This window comes from Hordeum vulgare, chromosome 6H, assembly GCF_904849725.1.
Source record: "Hordeum vulgare subsp. vulgare chromosome 6H, MorexV3_pseudomolecules_assembly, whole genome shotgun sequence".
In the NCBI taxonomy this organism is placed as follows: domain Eukaryota; kingdom Viridiplantae; phylum Streptophyta; class Magnoliopsida; order Poales; family Poaceae; genus Hordeum; species Hordeum vulgare.
In genome coordinates this window covers 36,151,467-36,167,711 of record NC_058523.1, presented here as the reverse complement: position 1 = coordinate 36,167,711, position 16,245 = coordinate 36,151,467, and the positions used below count along the sequence as shown (strand labels likewise).

At 47.0% G+C, this 16,245-nt stretch overlaps 1 protein-coding gene across 1 annotated transcript; it reads right to left on the bottom strand.

Moving 5' to 3' along the window:
• Positions 1-7,071: 7,071 nt before the first annotated feature.
• On the bottom strand, positions 7,072-15,317 carry LOC123401980 (pentatricopeptide repeat-containing protein At4g01990, mitochondrial-like). Its single transcript, XM_045095844.1, has 2 exons — positions 14,982-15,317; positions 7,072-8,556 (listed from the first exon to the last, which is right to left on the bottom strand). The coding sequence occupies exons 1-2, from the start codon at positions 15,300-15,302 to the stop codon at positions 7,330-7,332; spliced, it is 1,548 nt and encodes a 515-aa protein (XP_044951779.1). The 5' UTR covers positions 15,303-15,317; the 3' UTR covers positions 7,072-7,329.
• Positions 15,318-16,245: the final 928 nt, after the last annotated feature.

Below are 16,245 nucleotides of genomic sequence, written 5' to 3'. Positions count from 1 at the left end.
GCCAAATAAAATCTAAAAATTTCCAGAAATCAATGGTGGTGTGACATAGCATGTAGAAAGAGTACATGCTTCCTTACATGCTTCTTCAGTACTATACCATACATGTAATTAACATTGTTGCTCCATATCTTATATGCTCATGCACCATGTCTAACAGTATTATACTTCAAGCGTCGTTGTGTGTTATCTTTAGAGCCGTGGGTACAGCTGGAGACATATATGGATGCAACCGATGCATGCAGCAAGAAGTGTGATGACACCTGGATCTGCCCTACAATGAGGAAGACCACAAGCAAATCGAAGCAAGTCTACGGTCTACAGAAAAAATATGATGTTAACTTAGGAGGCATTGTATGCACTATTGGTGACTCGAAGGAAATGAATGTGTACCATATCTGAAACTGATTGTATGAACTAACGAAGCAGGAAGCAATCTTATAGTATACGGTTAGAACAAAACCATGGATACACCTTTGTATTGGATGGAAGCAAGGTTTCATTATGCTGAAAACTTTGATATAAAGATAAACGGGACTTAAATTTTGTGATATGGGAACAAATTCTTAGATGCAGAATTTTGTTACTAGGAAGCAAAGTGCTTGGACAGAAACTTTTTGTTAGGTCCATAAAAAATCGATGGCATTCGAAACAAATTATCTCGTCGATGATGCTTCTAATGCAATTACAACTTCTTCTATGGAACAGAAAAATATATCCTACTATGCAAACAATTGGTTCCATCACACGTGAGAATGATGTTTCCTAGCGTGAAGAAGAATACTTCATTGGTACAAAAATTATGCCACCATCTCAAATTAGAAACGTAATTAATTGTTAGATTTAATTGTGATATATAATCATTGCTTACCCGAACTGTTTCCATAGAAGCAAGGGATTTTACATCATTATCGGAAACAGTTTTAGGAAATAAACTGTAGGTAGCGGGGCTAGAGATTTTAGTGGAGGTACGTGCTAAACGTAGGCTGTTAACGAGGGAAGCAAATCTCGCGGGTCCTTCACTTTTGATCCTACGGCCAGCTCCCCTCTGATCCTACGACACTGTGTTGGTCTGATAGTAAGCAGAGATCGGTAGTCTGATCCCTAGCGGTTCCCTTTTTTATTTTTAACGGGTTCGTATGAGCTGACCACAAAACAAGTCAACCATATTCACTTTGTGTCTGCATCTATACTATGGTCCGGTTCTTTTGTCAGAATGTGAGGATTCTCCCAGAATCTGACCCCTTCGTAGCTTTTTCTAAAATCTTTGAGCTCCATTTATTTTATAATCCTATCTAATTAGGATCTTATTAGCTAGGATTGTAAAACAAATGGGGGTCAAAGATTTAAAAAAAAACTGAAGAGGGATTATGTGACGCCCTCGGCTTAATCGTACGTTAAACATACACGCAAATGCGTACGATCAAACCCAATGACTCACGGGGAGATATCACAACACAACTCTAGACACAAATAAAATAACATCAGCTTCATATTACAAGCCAGGGGCCTCGAGGGCTAGAATACGAAAGCTCGATAAACACACGAGTCAGCGGAAGCAACAAATATCTGAGTACAGACATAAAACAACATGGGGTGCCTTAGAGAAGGCTAGCACAAAAGATACAACGATCGAACGAGGCGAGGCCTCCTGCCTGGGAACCTCCTAACTACTCCTGATCATCAGCGGCCTCCACGTAGTAGTAGGCACCGTCGGGGTAGCAGTCGTCGGTGACGGGGACCTCCATCTCCTGGGCTTCATCATCTGGTCGCAGCAAACGGATCAAGGGAACAAGGGGGGAGCAAAGCAGCGGTGAGTACTCATCCAAAGTACTCGCAAGTCTTACATCAGAACTATTCTAATTATGCATCAGTATCAAAGAAGGGGGGTATATGTGGACTGACTGCAGCAATGCGAGAATAGAGAGAGAAGGCCTAGTCCTATCGAAGACTAGCATCTTCAGGGTCTTGCAGCAATAGACGAGAGTAGAACAGGGGTAACACATTAATAGTCATATTGTTGCAGCAATATTAAAGTGAGGTCACGCCTAAAGATCCTCCCTCGACTCCCTGCGAGGAAGCAATCCCGAGGCAAACTAATTCCAGTTAAGTAACAATTGTAGTTGTAAAAGATCGGGGCACAACTCCAAGTCGTCCTGTAACCGTGGACACGGCTATCCGAATAGTTAATTATCATCCCTGCAGGGGTGCACCACATGTCCCGTCACGCTCGATAACACTCTGGCCGGACATACTTTTCTGGGTCCTGCCCGGCCTCGGAATATCGACACGTCGCAGCCCCACCTAAGACTAATCAGAGAGGCCAGCCCGACGGTCTAAATCCTAAGCACAAAGGGTTCATGGGCCCAGTTCCCCTTCACGCTCCTGCACGTGGCGTGGGCGGCCGACGTCAGTCCTAGCATCCCTTAATCACAAGCGCGATGCATCTCGGGACCACTCGGGCGCGCGCCGCTACACTGCTGGCATCTGAAAAGCTTCGGCTGATACCGCGACGCCGAGTACCCATAATTCTTCCCGCGTAGCCGGTTAGTGCGAAAAGGTCTCCGACCAACCCAGATCAAATACCCAAATCCATTAGCATTTTAATTAGGCCAACAACACAGTCTCGCGGGAATCCACCCGTCTTACAACTAATCACCGAAGATCCCAGTAACATGGTCGAGTAACTGTGTGGTTGTAACATCGGGGGAATCCGAGGTGTCACCCTCATTGGATCCCGAACGATGTACCCGTCAAGGTGGGCTTAGAGGAATCACCCTCGGGGGTCCCATACTCGCGGGGTTGCACGACAGGGGCGTCATCGGGAATGGTGAAAGAGGAATCACCCTCGATAACCACGACCGACTAGCTATACTACAGAGATATCATCAGGAGTACTTAGCGAGGTGTCACCCTCGGTACCCGATAGTATCCCTGTAGCGTCGTACAACGAAGGGGGGTGAACGTGCTGTGTCGGGTCTGGCTCGTCGATCAGAGATCGAGATTTGAAAACAAGCGGGGCAACTGAGCTACGGGGTCAGAGGGGATGACTGCTCCACCTATACTAAGCAGATTAAAAGTACAGGACTGAAAGTAGCAGTTCATCAAAAACAGGCTATGCATCAGATATAGGAGCTAACTACAACAGTAGCAAAATACTAATGCAAGCAGTAGGAAGAAAGACATAGGCGATATAGGAATGATCAAGGGGAATTTGCTTGCCTTGCTGCTCTGCGGCAAAGGACTGATCGGCAGGGTCGGAGATGTACCCGGCAGCAGCGTCAGTCTCGGGGTCTACCGGTAAGAAGAGGGGGAAGAAACAATAAATAATAGCACCGATGCAACATAAAGCATGACGTGGAAAATGTGCAGGCTAGACATGAGCTAACGCAGCAACATCCGTCATAGACGGGTCGGAAGAATATCTGACGATATTTTCCGGGTCTCGGGCTACTACCGGTTACACTGGAAACGATGGAAAAGTTCCATGTTTGCTATGCTAGGGGCGCGTGATAGACGAATGGACCGTGTATCCGGGTTCGTCTCGCTTTGCTGATCAACTTTCATGTTGAAATTATTTTGATCTGACTTACGGATTATTTAATATTAATTTTCAAAGTTTTATTAATTATTTAGGAATTAAAAACAGATTTAATAAAATTCCAATATGACATCATCACGATGTCATGCTGACATCACATTTGACTGGTCAACTGACCAGCGGGTCCCGAACGTCATAGGCACAAGTTTTATTTAAGATTAATTATTTATTAATCAGATTAATTCAACGAGGGACCCACGTGTCATACTCTAATTATGTTAATTAATTAATTTAACTAATATATCTATTTATTTATGTATTTAAGAAAAACATTATTTTTAATTATCGCGTGGGGCCTCCCTGTCATAGACAGCGGGTGCATTGGCCCCACCGGTAAGTGACCCTAGGCCATTTACACATTTTAATCACAAATAAATAACCATACAAATGTCGTATCTCTCCACATGCCTATATACGCAAACACATACATAATACGGGTATCGAATACATACATACATACGGGATACAACATTTGATTTTATTTCTTTTCTCTCAAAAGCTCTCATCTCCCTCTCTGTTAACAGAGACAGAGAACTCACTTTGCTCCAACTCCACCTAGAAGAACCTAAACTTCAAATCCTCCTACCGGAGTCCACCGTCGACGGATCGAGGCCCCGTTTGCCGGAACGGAACCGGGACGTCGAGGAGAACGACAAGGTGGGAGGAGCCCGAGGAGGGGCTCACCGACGGTGACGAGACGGCCTGATGAAGCCGGAGTTCGCACGAAGATGACGGTGGAGACGGGTGTGCCGGCGAGGAGGAGCCGGTGAGGAGGGCCCCCCGGAGATGGAGCCGCCGACGGTGAGGGGCGGCCACCGTAGAGAGGGCCGCCGGAGATGGACCTCCCGGAAGGGGCCGGCCGCCGAGATGGGGGGGCCGAGGTGGCCGGCGCCCCTGCCGGCGGGGTGGAGGCCGAGAGGTGGGGGGGGCGCCGGGAGAGGATGGTCGGTGGAGGGAGGCGGCCGTGGGGAGAGGAGGCCGCCGGCGGGAGGAAGGAGGTCGTGAGGGGCGGGGCCGCCGGGGGAGGAGAGGAGCCGTGGGGGGGCGGCTCGTCGGCGTGGTGAGGGGGACCGAGGGGGGCCGCCGGTGGGAGGAGGAGTGGCCGCCGGGGGGGCTGCCGGCGGGAGGAGTGGCCGCCGGCTGGGGAGGGAGAGGGGCGAGGTGGAGGCGACGTGGGAGGGAGAGGCGAGAGGGGCAGAGGGGAGAGATGGGATCTCGGGGGGTGGGGGGGCTCTCGTGAGGTGGGGGGCCGAGAGAGGGGGAGGAGATGGCGCGTGGGGTGGGGCCCCCCACGAGGGGGGGGGTGGCTGGCGGCGGCGTGGGAAAGGGAGGGAGTAGCGAGGGGTGGGGGGGTCTGGTCGCCAGGGGAGGGGCGCGCTAGGGTTTGGGGAGGCCGGCTGGGGGGGCTTGTTCTTTTTTTTTTTTTTTTTTTACCTTTTTCCTTTTTTATTATTTCTTTCTTTCAGTTTTCTTTTCTTTCTTTTATCATTATTATTTCTTTAATACTTTCCCCCTTTCTTACATATATGTTCTTTCGATATTTGTCATGAATTTATAATACACTTTTCTTTTGTCCTCAAATTTTGAACCCGGATAGGCTTGAATCAACGCGGGTTCGAGATGGAAATTTGGTGACGTGGCATCATTAGCGGTTGATCACTGTAGCTTAATTACAATCACTACTGTAGCAAAAGTCGAGGATGTCATAGATTAAATTCTGGAAGAATTCCTAGATTTTGACAAAAGAACTGAGCCTATACGTGTGTGCAAGGAAATGCTCCAATAACATTCCAGATGCATCACCATAAATTTGTGCTCCATTTCATTTTGTAGACACATTTTTAACACGAAAAACACATGGCACCAGTATTAACAGAACATCAATGATCTAGTTCACGATGTGAAAATTACATCACAAATTGGTTGGATGTATAACTCAAGACGCAACCGCACCTGGCATACTAAATCCAACTGTTTCATGCATACACTGACACGCTTTAGGGGGAGGGGGGAGACTTGCATGATATATTGATATATCATATTTAGGTGAAATCGTGATATCAACCCCAATAAAATCATATTTACATATTTTTTGAAAATCTGAAATTATTTGACAACATTCATGTGGGGTATGTCTACAACTACAAAAAAAATCAGCTCAAAACTCAATGTGCATTTAGAGATTCAAAAAAGACAAATTTGAATGTGAATAGTAACAACTTTGGATGAATAGTATTTTGACACTATGCACATCTGATTGTCTTTTTTGCTTCTATTAATGTAAGTTGAAGTAAGTTGAATTAGGAGTTGAGACGTTTTGAGGTTGTACATCAAACATTGACATGTGTCTATAATCTTTTTAAGAATGTTTGAACATGTATATTTAAAAAAAACGATATCACCTAATGTGAGATCTCATACAAGTCTCCGCCCTTTATAGGAAGCATCAAGTGCAGAAAATGACACAAAAGATTTTCAAATAATTACTTTCTAGTAAGTGGCATGGACAGGGCCTTCTAAACAATGCATTACCAACATCCATGTCATAGAAAGTTCTACCACGATTTTGTAACGCAAGATTTGGGAATCATGGAATACAAAATGTCTGATGAAATGCAACTCAGACCTGTGCTGCAACAAGATAAGAACAAATTAGAATGTTTTCCATTACAGACTGAATCAGGAAACCATAGTGAGCACACTTTCCATTACAAACTTAATCAGGAGAACATATAAAAGATATGATGTGCCCTGTCCCTCAACACAACTCCCAGCTAGGATACAAGTACAAACCTTATTGATTAACCGCGGCCACTAGGCTAAGCATCAAGTTGTAAGCATCAAGTACAAACCTTATTTTTGAGTTTGCAGAGTTACAAAGAATTTGTTTACAGTTGTAGGCTCATAACAGGGAGCACATCTCTTTGTCTCTTAATCGATTAACTGCGGTCACTAGGGATAAAAGTTTACAATTACAACTGCAGCTTATCCAAGTATGATGCTGATACTTATTCCTGATCAACAAACAAACACCGCATGATTATATTATCTAAGCCAGAGTCTTGTAGGTAAGCTTTCAAATACAGAAAAACCGGCCAAAGTCTGGCTCTTACATTCGCCTGACATTGCATTGTACCCCCAAATGGTTGATTAATAATGCGAGCCAGTTTCCATTAGAAAAACAATAACTGGTGCAAACAAATAATGTATCAGAAATCAGTCGCTGCTTCCTTGCACCTCTTCACGAATGGTCCGGCCAAAGTCTGGCTCTTACATTCGCCTGACATTGCATTGTACCCCCAAATGGTTGATTAATAATGCGAGCCAGTTTCCATTAGAAAAACAATAACTGGTGCAAACAAATAATGTATCAGAAATCAGTCGCTGCTTCCTTGCACCTCTTCACGAATGGTCCGCAGCATTAAACATTAGAGAATACCTGGGTACTGCAATCAACTGGTCGCCAACATGAGTAACATGAAAATAATTGTATTTTGGAAATGACTCCATCGTATTAGCAGCTTAGATAGATGCTACACAGTGGTCAGAGGTGGCTAGCAGAGCATCAAATGTAAAATGCCAAAAGACCTTGCAATTCATGTACAGAAATCCGATGACAGCAAACTTTTCACGAGATAACGACATCTTCGACAAGTCATAATTCTGCTCTATAATGAAGAAAAATTCTACGGTTGCCTCAACTTCTTACAAAGTTTCTTTCCTTCTCAGTTTCAATTGCCGGAGACACGCTCCAGCAATTTCGTCGTCTCTGGTCCTACGTGAATCCCATCATCTTCGATACGCTGAGCAATAGATGGGTTGGTTCTACCTGCAGCTATATAGGTCCGCATCATGCCCTCATAAGCGTCCACATCAAGGCATTCGAGCTTCCTCAGGCACTCGCAGAAAGACTCCACACCGTCAACATCCTTTGACTCTTCATAGTGCTTCAGAAATCTGCTCCTATGCTTTTTGGATGGCACCCATTTGTGTGCCGTCACCATCTTCTTTGCATCTCTCAAGATCTCCAGTGCCGCGGTCACATTAGATTTTTCCAAATAGTACTCGGCAAATATGTAAATCGTCCTCTCATCACAACGACCCTTAGCCATGGTCCTCTGACGGATAGCCTCAGCTTCATCTATCATACCCTTATCAAGGTAAGCTTTGATCATAACATTTGTTATCCTCATGTCATATTGTTCATGACTCGATTCCCACTCCTGAAAGATTTCCTGTAAAGACTCAAAGTCATCAATAGTACTCAGAGCTTGAAGCATCACAAGATAGCTTCTGTTCAAACATTTCTTGAATGTGGACTTCAAAGACTCCCAGATCCTCTTAACCTCAGTTGCATTTCCACAACGGGCATAGATGGAGAGGAGGAAATACCATGAGGATAACTCAGCTTTGTTCATAACTTCCTCAGCTTTCTTTAGGGCAATTTCTGCCTTTCCACACAGCTCTAGTTTAACGTAACTGTTTGCCATTAGAGTGTACAAGGACCAGTGAAGTGGAGCCACCTTCTGCAATTCTTCCAGGACTTTCTCCGCAGCCTCCAGGTCATTCATTGTAACATAGCTTTCTACCAATGTGAAGTATGTAAAACTGTTAGCAGTTATACCTCTTTCTCGCATTTCTTCAAATGTGGAGGGGATTTTCTCTGGCTGGCCCGCCTTTTTGTACAAAGCCATCAGGCTGTTGTACACCAGTGTATTTGGAACAATGTTCGTGGCTTTCATCTTCTCATAGAATTCCAGACCTTTGCATGCCATCATGTGTTCACCATAGCAGTTAAGCAAACATGAACAAGCTTTCCTTGACTTCAATATATCTGGAAGGCTCCAGAAATATTCTTCAGCTGCCTGTATCCCGTGAACTTTTGAAACAAGGTCAAGCCGCAGCGCTTGATGCCCAGGCGTCAACTTTGCTCCACGAGCTTCCATCCACTCCATTAACTGGGTACAACATAACACAGCCAAATATTATACAGTGAACATAGAAAAGATATTTGCTCAGAAAGAGGTTGCACCAGAACAGCATATGGACTCTTGGTACCATAATATGGTACGGTGAACATAAAAAAGGTCCTTAGGAGAGATGCATTAATGGCATCACAGTTCGAGCCTTCTACTGTTAGGACTTGAACCTTCATTTCCTATTGTGAAGTCTTGCTTTGCTTCCCTCCAGAGCATATTTTCTCCAGCTTTTTGCCTATTTATGTGTGAGAATCGAGATACCCGGCTCAGCAGTAGTGTGTGTTATGGACAAACTACCAATGACAGATTAATTCCAGGAAATTGGAAATAAACTCTGTCTAAGACCAGTGTTAACCATCAATAGTTTCGTGGTAAACCTCATATTTCAAATCTCAGACTATATGTTTGATCAGTGATTATTTACTTATTTGTACAGCACATGAAAGAGATGTTTGTTCGAAACAATCACCCATCAAAATGTTTCCAGTAATTCTCTGCTGGAAACAATAAACCTGGTTACTACAGCACAACGTTCATTGTTCTAAGTTAACTAACTCAACTGTTAAACCTTAGAAGCTAGATAGGCATCAACATGCATGACCTCATATCTTAACCAATGCAGTTTAATGTGTTAGTAATGGAACTTAAAGTTGTTAGGAATAAGCAACTTGTATTCCCATGAGGCCATAGGCCGATATATATACATGTACAGGTTGTGGACTATATGCAGGAAAACCCCTTATATATTGGGATAAATACAAAAGGGTACATGAGTTGTATTATAACTCTAACACCCCCCCTCAAACTCATGGTGGATGAACAACACTGAGTTTGGAGAGATAAAAGCCATGTTGTGCTCTAGTCTGGGCCTTCGTCAGGAAATCCGCCAACTGTAACTCGGAAGGCACATACTGAAGAGCAACAACCTGATCCTGCACAGCAGCGCGCACATAGAAAGCATCAACACCGATATGCTTGGTGAGCTCATGCTTCACAGGATCGCGCGCAATGCTAATAGCACCTGTACTGTCAGATAAGAGCAGAGTCGGTGTAGTGACAGAAACACCAAAATCCTGAAGTAACCACCGTAACCAAGTCACCTCTGCCGTCAAAAGAGCCATCGCTCGCAACTCAGCCTCTGCACTCGAACGGGAAACTGCAATCTGTTTCTTCGTCTTCCAGGCAATGAGAGAACCACCAAGAAAAACACAGTAAGCAGAAAGTGAACGGCGATCTGAAGGATCACTAGCCCACGTAGCATCCGAATAGGCCTGAAGCTGTAAAGAACTGGAGCGAGGAAAGAATAAACGATGAGAGATTGTGCCCCGAAGATATCGGAGAACACAGAGGAGATGACTATAGTGAACCGATGTGGGAGTAGAGACAAACTGACTCAGAATATGAACCGGATAAGAAATGTCCGGACGAGTGACAGCTAGATAAACAAGACTGCCAACAAGATGACGATAGCGCGTCGGGTCAGGCAGGGGATCACCATCAGTAGCAGAGAGGTGAACATTGAGCTCCATAGGAGTCTGAACAATGCGCTCATCAGTAAGAGCAGCACGAGCAAGAAGATCCTGGATATACTTTTCCTGGGATATAAAAAAGCCATCAGAGGTAGAAGAGACTTCAATCCCAAGAAAGTAGCGAAGAGGTCCAAGATCAGACATAAGGAACTGCTCACTGAGACGAGCCTTGACAAAGGCAATATACTCAGGGTCATCCCCAGTGATGACCATGTCATCAACATAAAGAAGAAGAAGAGTCCGACCACGAGGAGAAAGGTGAATAAATAATGCTGGATCATGAACACTGGGTGAAAAACCAGCGGCAGTCACCACAGAGGCAAAACGCTCAAACCAGGCTCGGGGGGCTTGCTTAAGGCCATAGAGAGAGCGACGAAGACGGCATACCATGCCATCAGGAACAGAATACCCAGGTGGAGGCTGCATGTACACCTCCTCACGCAGCTCACCATTAAGAAAAGCATTCTTAACATCAAGCTGAGAGATAGACCAGTGGCGTGTAGAGGCCACGGCAAGAAGTGTACGAACAGTGGTCATATGAGCCACAGGAGCAAAAGTCTCATCATAATCACGACCATGCTCCTGCTGAAAACCACGAGCCACAAGACGAGCTTTGTGACGCTCAAGAGAACCATCGGAGCGAGTCTTTACCTTGTAGACCCACTTACAAGTGATGGGACGGACTCCAGGAGGAAGGGAAACAAGATCCCACGTACCTGTGCGTTCAAGAGCAGCAATCTCCTCAGCCATCGCAAACTGCCATTCAGGATGAACAACAGCCTGATGATAAGTAGTCGGCTCAAGAACAGCAGCTCCAGCGGTGGAAAAGCCTAAGCGATCAACAGGCGAACGAGGACGAGAACGCAGGCCATAAGTAGGCTGAGACGAGGATGACGGCACATCCAGAGAAGCATCCACAGAACGTGAACGACGAGTGTAACACTGAGGAAAAGATGGAACAATGGAAGGAGGAATCGCTAAAGTAGAATCGGAGAGTGGCGGCGAAGAAGTCACCGGAGATGAAGGTGTAGAATCCGGTGACATGCTAGACGAGGAGACCGGGGAAGATGGTGGCGACAAATCGACTGGAGGTGGAGAAGCAGAGGGAGCAGAATGAGTAGGCAAAGGCTCGACGAGTGTGATAGACGTGTCAGGAAAAGTGAGAAAAGAGATATCCTCTACTGAAAAAGTCGAGGAAGATGAGCGTGGGTAGAAGGGACGAGACTCATCAAAAGTCACATCCCGAGAGATACGTATCCGACGACCGATAGGATCCCAACAACGATAGCCCTTATGCTCATCACTATAGCCTAAGAAGACACACTCAACAGACTGAGCGGTCAGTTTGGTGCGTTCGCGGGGAGCAAGAAGAACATAGCAAACACAACCAAACAAGCGAAGCGTCGAATAATCGGGAGACCGATCAAAAAGACACTCGAAAGGAACACCACCCTGTAGAGCAGCGGAAGGCTGGAAATTGATGAGATAGGTGGAGGTGGAGACGGCCTCAGCCCAAAAATGCGGCGGGAGAGAGGCAGCAATCATCAATGCACGAGCCGTCTCAAGAAGATGACGATGCTTGCGCTCAGCCATGCCATTCTGAGCATGAGCACCAGGACAAGAGAATTGAGAGAGAGTCCCTTGCTCAGCAAGAACACCACGCAACATCTTAGAGATATACTCGCCAGCGGAGTCAGCACGAAACACACGAATGGGAGAAGAGAACTGAGTATGAACCATGGCAGCAAAACGCTTATAAATGGACAACACCTCACTATGAGAAGTCATGAAATAAAGCCATGTGTAACGAGAGAAGTCATCTATGAAAATAATATAGTATTTATGACCCCCTTTCGAATCGAAGGGAGCCGGACCCCAGACATCGGAATGGACTAAATCAAAAGGACGCTGAGACACTGACTCACTATGTGGATATGGTAACTGAATCTGCTTGCCAAGACGACAACCCTGACACTCTAAGGAGGCATCTCCTGAGACAGACCCCAGAAGACCTCGACGAACTAACGACGACAAACGAGAACCACACAGGTGACCAAGTCGATGATGCCACTGCTGGAAAGAACCAGTAGCCGAGGCGACCAAAGAGGAAGAACTGGCGAGAGAATGGGCAGAGGAAGGAACATGAAGCCAGTCCACCTCCCAAAGACCCTCAGAATCACGGCGGCGAGGGCCAGCCCCAACAAGAGTGTGCGTGCGACGGTCCTGGACAGAACAAGAGTCAAGATCAAGGATGACACGACAACCAGAATCAGCAAGTTGAGCAGCGGAAAACAAATTCATGGTAAGTCGAGGAACATGAGCAACATCAGGAACAGAATAAGAATGAGTGGTAAGAGTGCCTCTACTAACGATAGAAGGGGGGTACCATCAGCGGTGAGGACATGAACAGGGGAATCAAGCGAACGAAGAGAGGACAGAGTGGAAGAATTAGAAGTCATATGAAAGGAAGCTCCAGAGTCCAGAACCCATGGGGATGTACCTGACTGTGTAGAAGGTGGTTGCTCAGTGCGGGAAGCCTCAGTCACAGAACCAGCAGTACCCGTTGAGGAAGAACCTGAAGCAGCGAGCAGACGCTTAAGTCTCAGAATATCCTGCTCAGTCAAAGCGATGGCTGAAGCTGTCGAGGTAGATGACGAAGTCGCTGGAGATGGTGACCACGCCTTGCGCAAGTGTTTCTTCTTCGTGTAGCAGTTCGGCTCAATATGACCATCATTGTTGCAGTAGTTACAATGTGGACGGGGGCGACCTGAGCCGCCAGAAGGAGTGGGCAAGAGCGGTGGAGCAGTCGAGCGAGAAGGGGTCGGTGCAGTAGGTGGCGTAGAAAAAGTCCGAGCAGCGAGCACCGAGGGAACCTCCAGCAAACCAGCACCACGTAAGCGAGTCTCCTCAGCACGAATCTCAGAAAGCGCCTCCATGAGAGAAATACGGCCACGAGCAAACAACTGAGCACGCCGGGGCTCAAACTCCTTACGGAGCCGAGACAGGAACTCGTAGACGCGATGAAACTCCAAGTCGGCCTGTACAGCCTGGCAACAGGGGCAAGTACGACAACCAGCACTGCGGAGAGAATCAAGCTGGCGCCAGATAGCAGAACTCTGTGCATAGAAGTCATCCACAGTAGAGTCACCCTGATGAAGAGCATGCTCCTGACGGACCACAGAGAGGTATAAGGCATCACCAGAGGGCTCAGAGCGCTGACGAAGGCGGGTCCACATCTCAAAGACAGTAGGAAGGCCCAGAAACTCAGAAGCAAACTGAGGCAGAACACTAGCAGTGAGAACAGCGGCAGCACGAGCATCATCATCAAGCCACTGGGTGTAAACGGACAGAGCATCACGATACACCTGAAGAGCCTCCTCATAAGCCAAGACCTTCTCATCATAAGCACTCACAGCGGCCTCATCAGCAAGCTGAGTCGTATCCTTTGCGGCCTGAGAAGCATCCGCAGGAAGAGCCGGTGGGATCGGCGGGGTGGGAGCCATGGGAGGAACCGGACATGGCGGACAAGAGACCTCGCCGGAAAGAAAACCCCATAGACGGATGCCACGCATGTGAATGCGCATGAAGCCAGTGAACTCGGTGTAGTTAGTGCCATCAAAGATCATTGGACAACGAGGAACAGCAACGTAGCCGGATGCAGCAGACATTTTTTTTTTAGTCAACGAAACGCGTCAGACAACAGGACTCGATCTGGCGATGGCGGATGGAGTCGAGGGCCAGGGGCGGCGCGATCTGAGGAGCCGCGTCCACTGGTGGAAACCGCCTGGGCGGATGGGACGCGGGCGCCTCTGCTGATGGAGATGGGAGACGCGGCCGCCTCTGCTGGAGCCGCCTGGACGCGGGACGCTGGGACGCGGCCGCCTCTGCTGGAGCCGCCTTGACCCGGGACGCGGCCGCCTCTGTTGGAGCCGCCTTGACACGGGACGCGGCCGCCCTGCTGGAGCCGCCTTGACGCGGGAAGGAGATGGGACGCGGTCGCCTCTGCTGGTGGTGGGAACGCGGCGCGGGAGGGCCTCGATCTGAAGCCGCCGTGACGCGGGAACGAGGCGAGCAGGACGAGGGCCGGTGCGACGAGGTGCGGGACGAGACGAATTTGGGAAAGATTAGATCGGGAAGAGCACGAGTTGCGCGTGCAAAAAGAACCTAGGCTCTAATACCATGTTAGGAATAAGCAACTTGTATTCCCATGAGGCCATAGGCCGATATATATACATGTACAGGTTGTGGACTATATGCAGGAAAACCCCTTATATATTGGGATAAATACAAAAGGGTACATGAGTTGTATTATAACTCTAACAAAAGTCACTGACTCACTGCGGTCATTGAAGTCAAACTTTTTTTAATGTTTATTTATTAGCATCAGACATCAAATAACCATTGTGGTGATTGCCAACACAATCAGTTGGCCCTGTTAGAGTTATGGTGAACACAAGATCTTGAATGTATGGTAAAAGGACCATTTAGTTTCTAGAAGGAACATTTAGTAAATCCATTCATTTTTGCTTGACTTCAATATATCTTGAACACAAGATCAGTTGCCAACATCAAATAACTTTTTAACGTATTCTTCAGTCTTAAAAGGAACATTTAGTTCGCACCGTGCATTTCCAATAGTGTGACCTTGAATCAAAATTACCTACAAAGAGAATGCAGAACAGAGCTTCGATGGAAACCCTAGTAAATCCATTCCATTTCCTCGCTTATCCCGGACCAAACTTCAAGCCCACTACTTTCAGCACAGACACGTCTGTTAAATGCACCATTGAACAGCAAAATGAAGCCGCAAACACACCCAGATCCAAATCAGGCCACCGTTTCGCAAGCCGGGGGGAGGGGAGTGGAGGGGATCACCTCGAGCGCGCACGCGTTACGCTTGAACTTGCGGAGCTTCCGGACGTAGGCGACGATCTGGTACTCCGAGAGCGGGCGCCTCTTGCGGAGATATTTGGTCATCTCCGCCGCCGCCATTCCCGGCTGCCTGCCATTGGACAGCTTCGAGATCCTCCTGTAGAGCGGGACCCACGACGGCTCAAGGCCGCCCCGCTCATGGACGGCCGGCTGGTCCTGGTCCTGCGCCTGCGCGAGCCCGTGCGCGAATCTTGCAGGGGCAACGGAGATGCGCCGCCGCGCCGCCGTGCGCAACATGGGGTTTGTTGAGGTTTTCTTGGGCATGGATGCCGAAAAACGATTCAAAGCGCATCTCGAACCCTCCAAATTGGTTAAAAGTAAGATTTTGTTTTGAGGGGTTAAACTGGATCTGGCCGATTTTTTATATTGGTTTTAATGAAGATGAAATTCATCTTCGTGGCCACCGCTTATATTTACTCATCCCCGGCCACTTTTCGGGATAATTTCGGTCCTTCCTTTACATTGGTCATCTTCCGCATTCGCTCATCAACACGAACCTCCGTGTCATTCCTTGCCTCCGGCAACACCCAGCAGCCCCACCGACCTCCGGTTGCCTAAATTTGCAAGAATTTGAGGATGTTTTTTTCTCTATTTTTTGCATTTTTCGTCATCTTTGGCTACGACGACGCTCCCCCAAGTCATCCCTGGCCCACTGACGCTCCTTCAACTGTCCCGGGTCACAAGTAAAGATGCAACATGTGCGGAGGACACCTAAATAGAGAAAAATTCAATGTAAAGAAAGAAATGTACATGAAGAGTGGTCGTCGATCGCCATCGCCGTTTTCGATGAATCCTTGTGCTTCGGACGATTCCATCACGCCACTAGGAGAAGGATGAGAGGAAGAACCCATTTAAAGGAGGAAGTGCGGAGTCATGGCCCGTGAAGGACAAATTGTAACTACTTTGTCACACGCTTACGTCTCGCAAGGTGAAACTCTATCAAATTACTTTTGCGGAGCATCTATCATATTGAAATCATCTAATGTCAAAAAGTCATAGTTGGCCGCGTGAAAGGAAGAAGAATATGAAGAAAGAGGCTCCAATGTGGGTCCAGTTTGTTTGAGGATTTAAGTTTAAGAGTTCAGCCAGGGTCTAAATTATAAGGATTGACTAGAGATGCTCTAATGCCAGGGATACATGTAGCCCTTTTTCTTGAAAATGAGTTAATTGTACATGCCAACAATTCTAAAAAAATGTACATGTATCT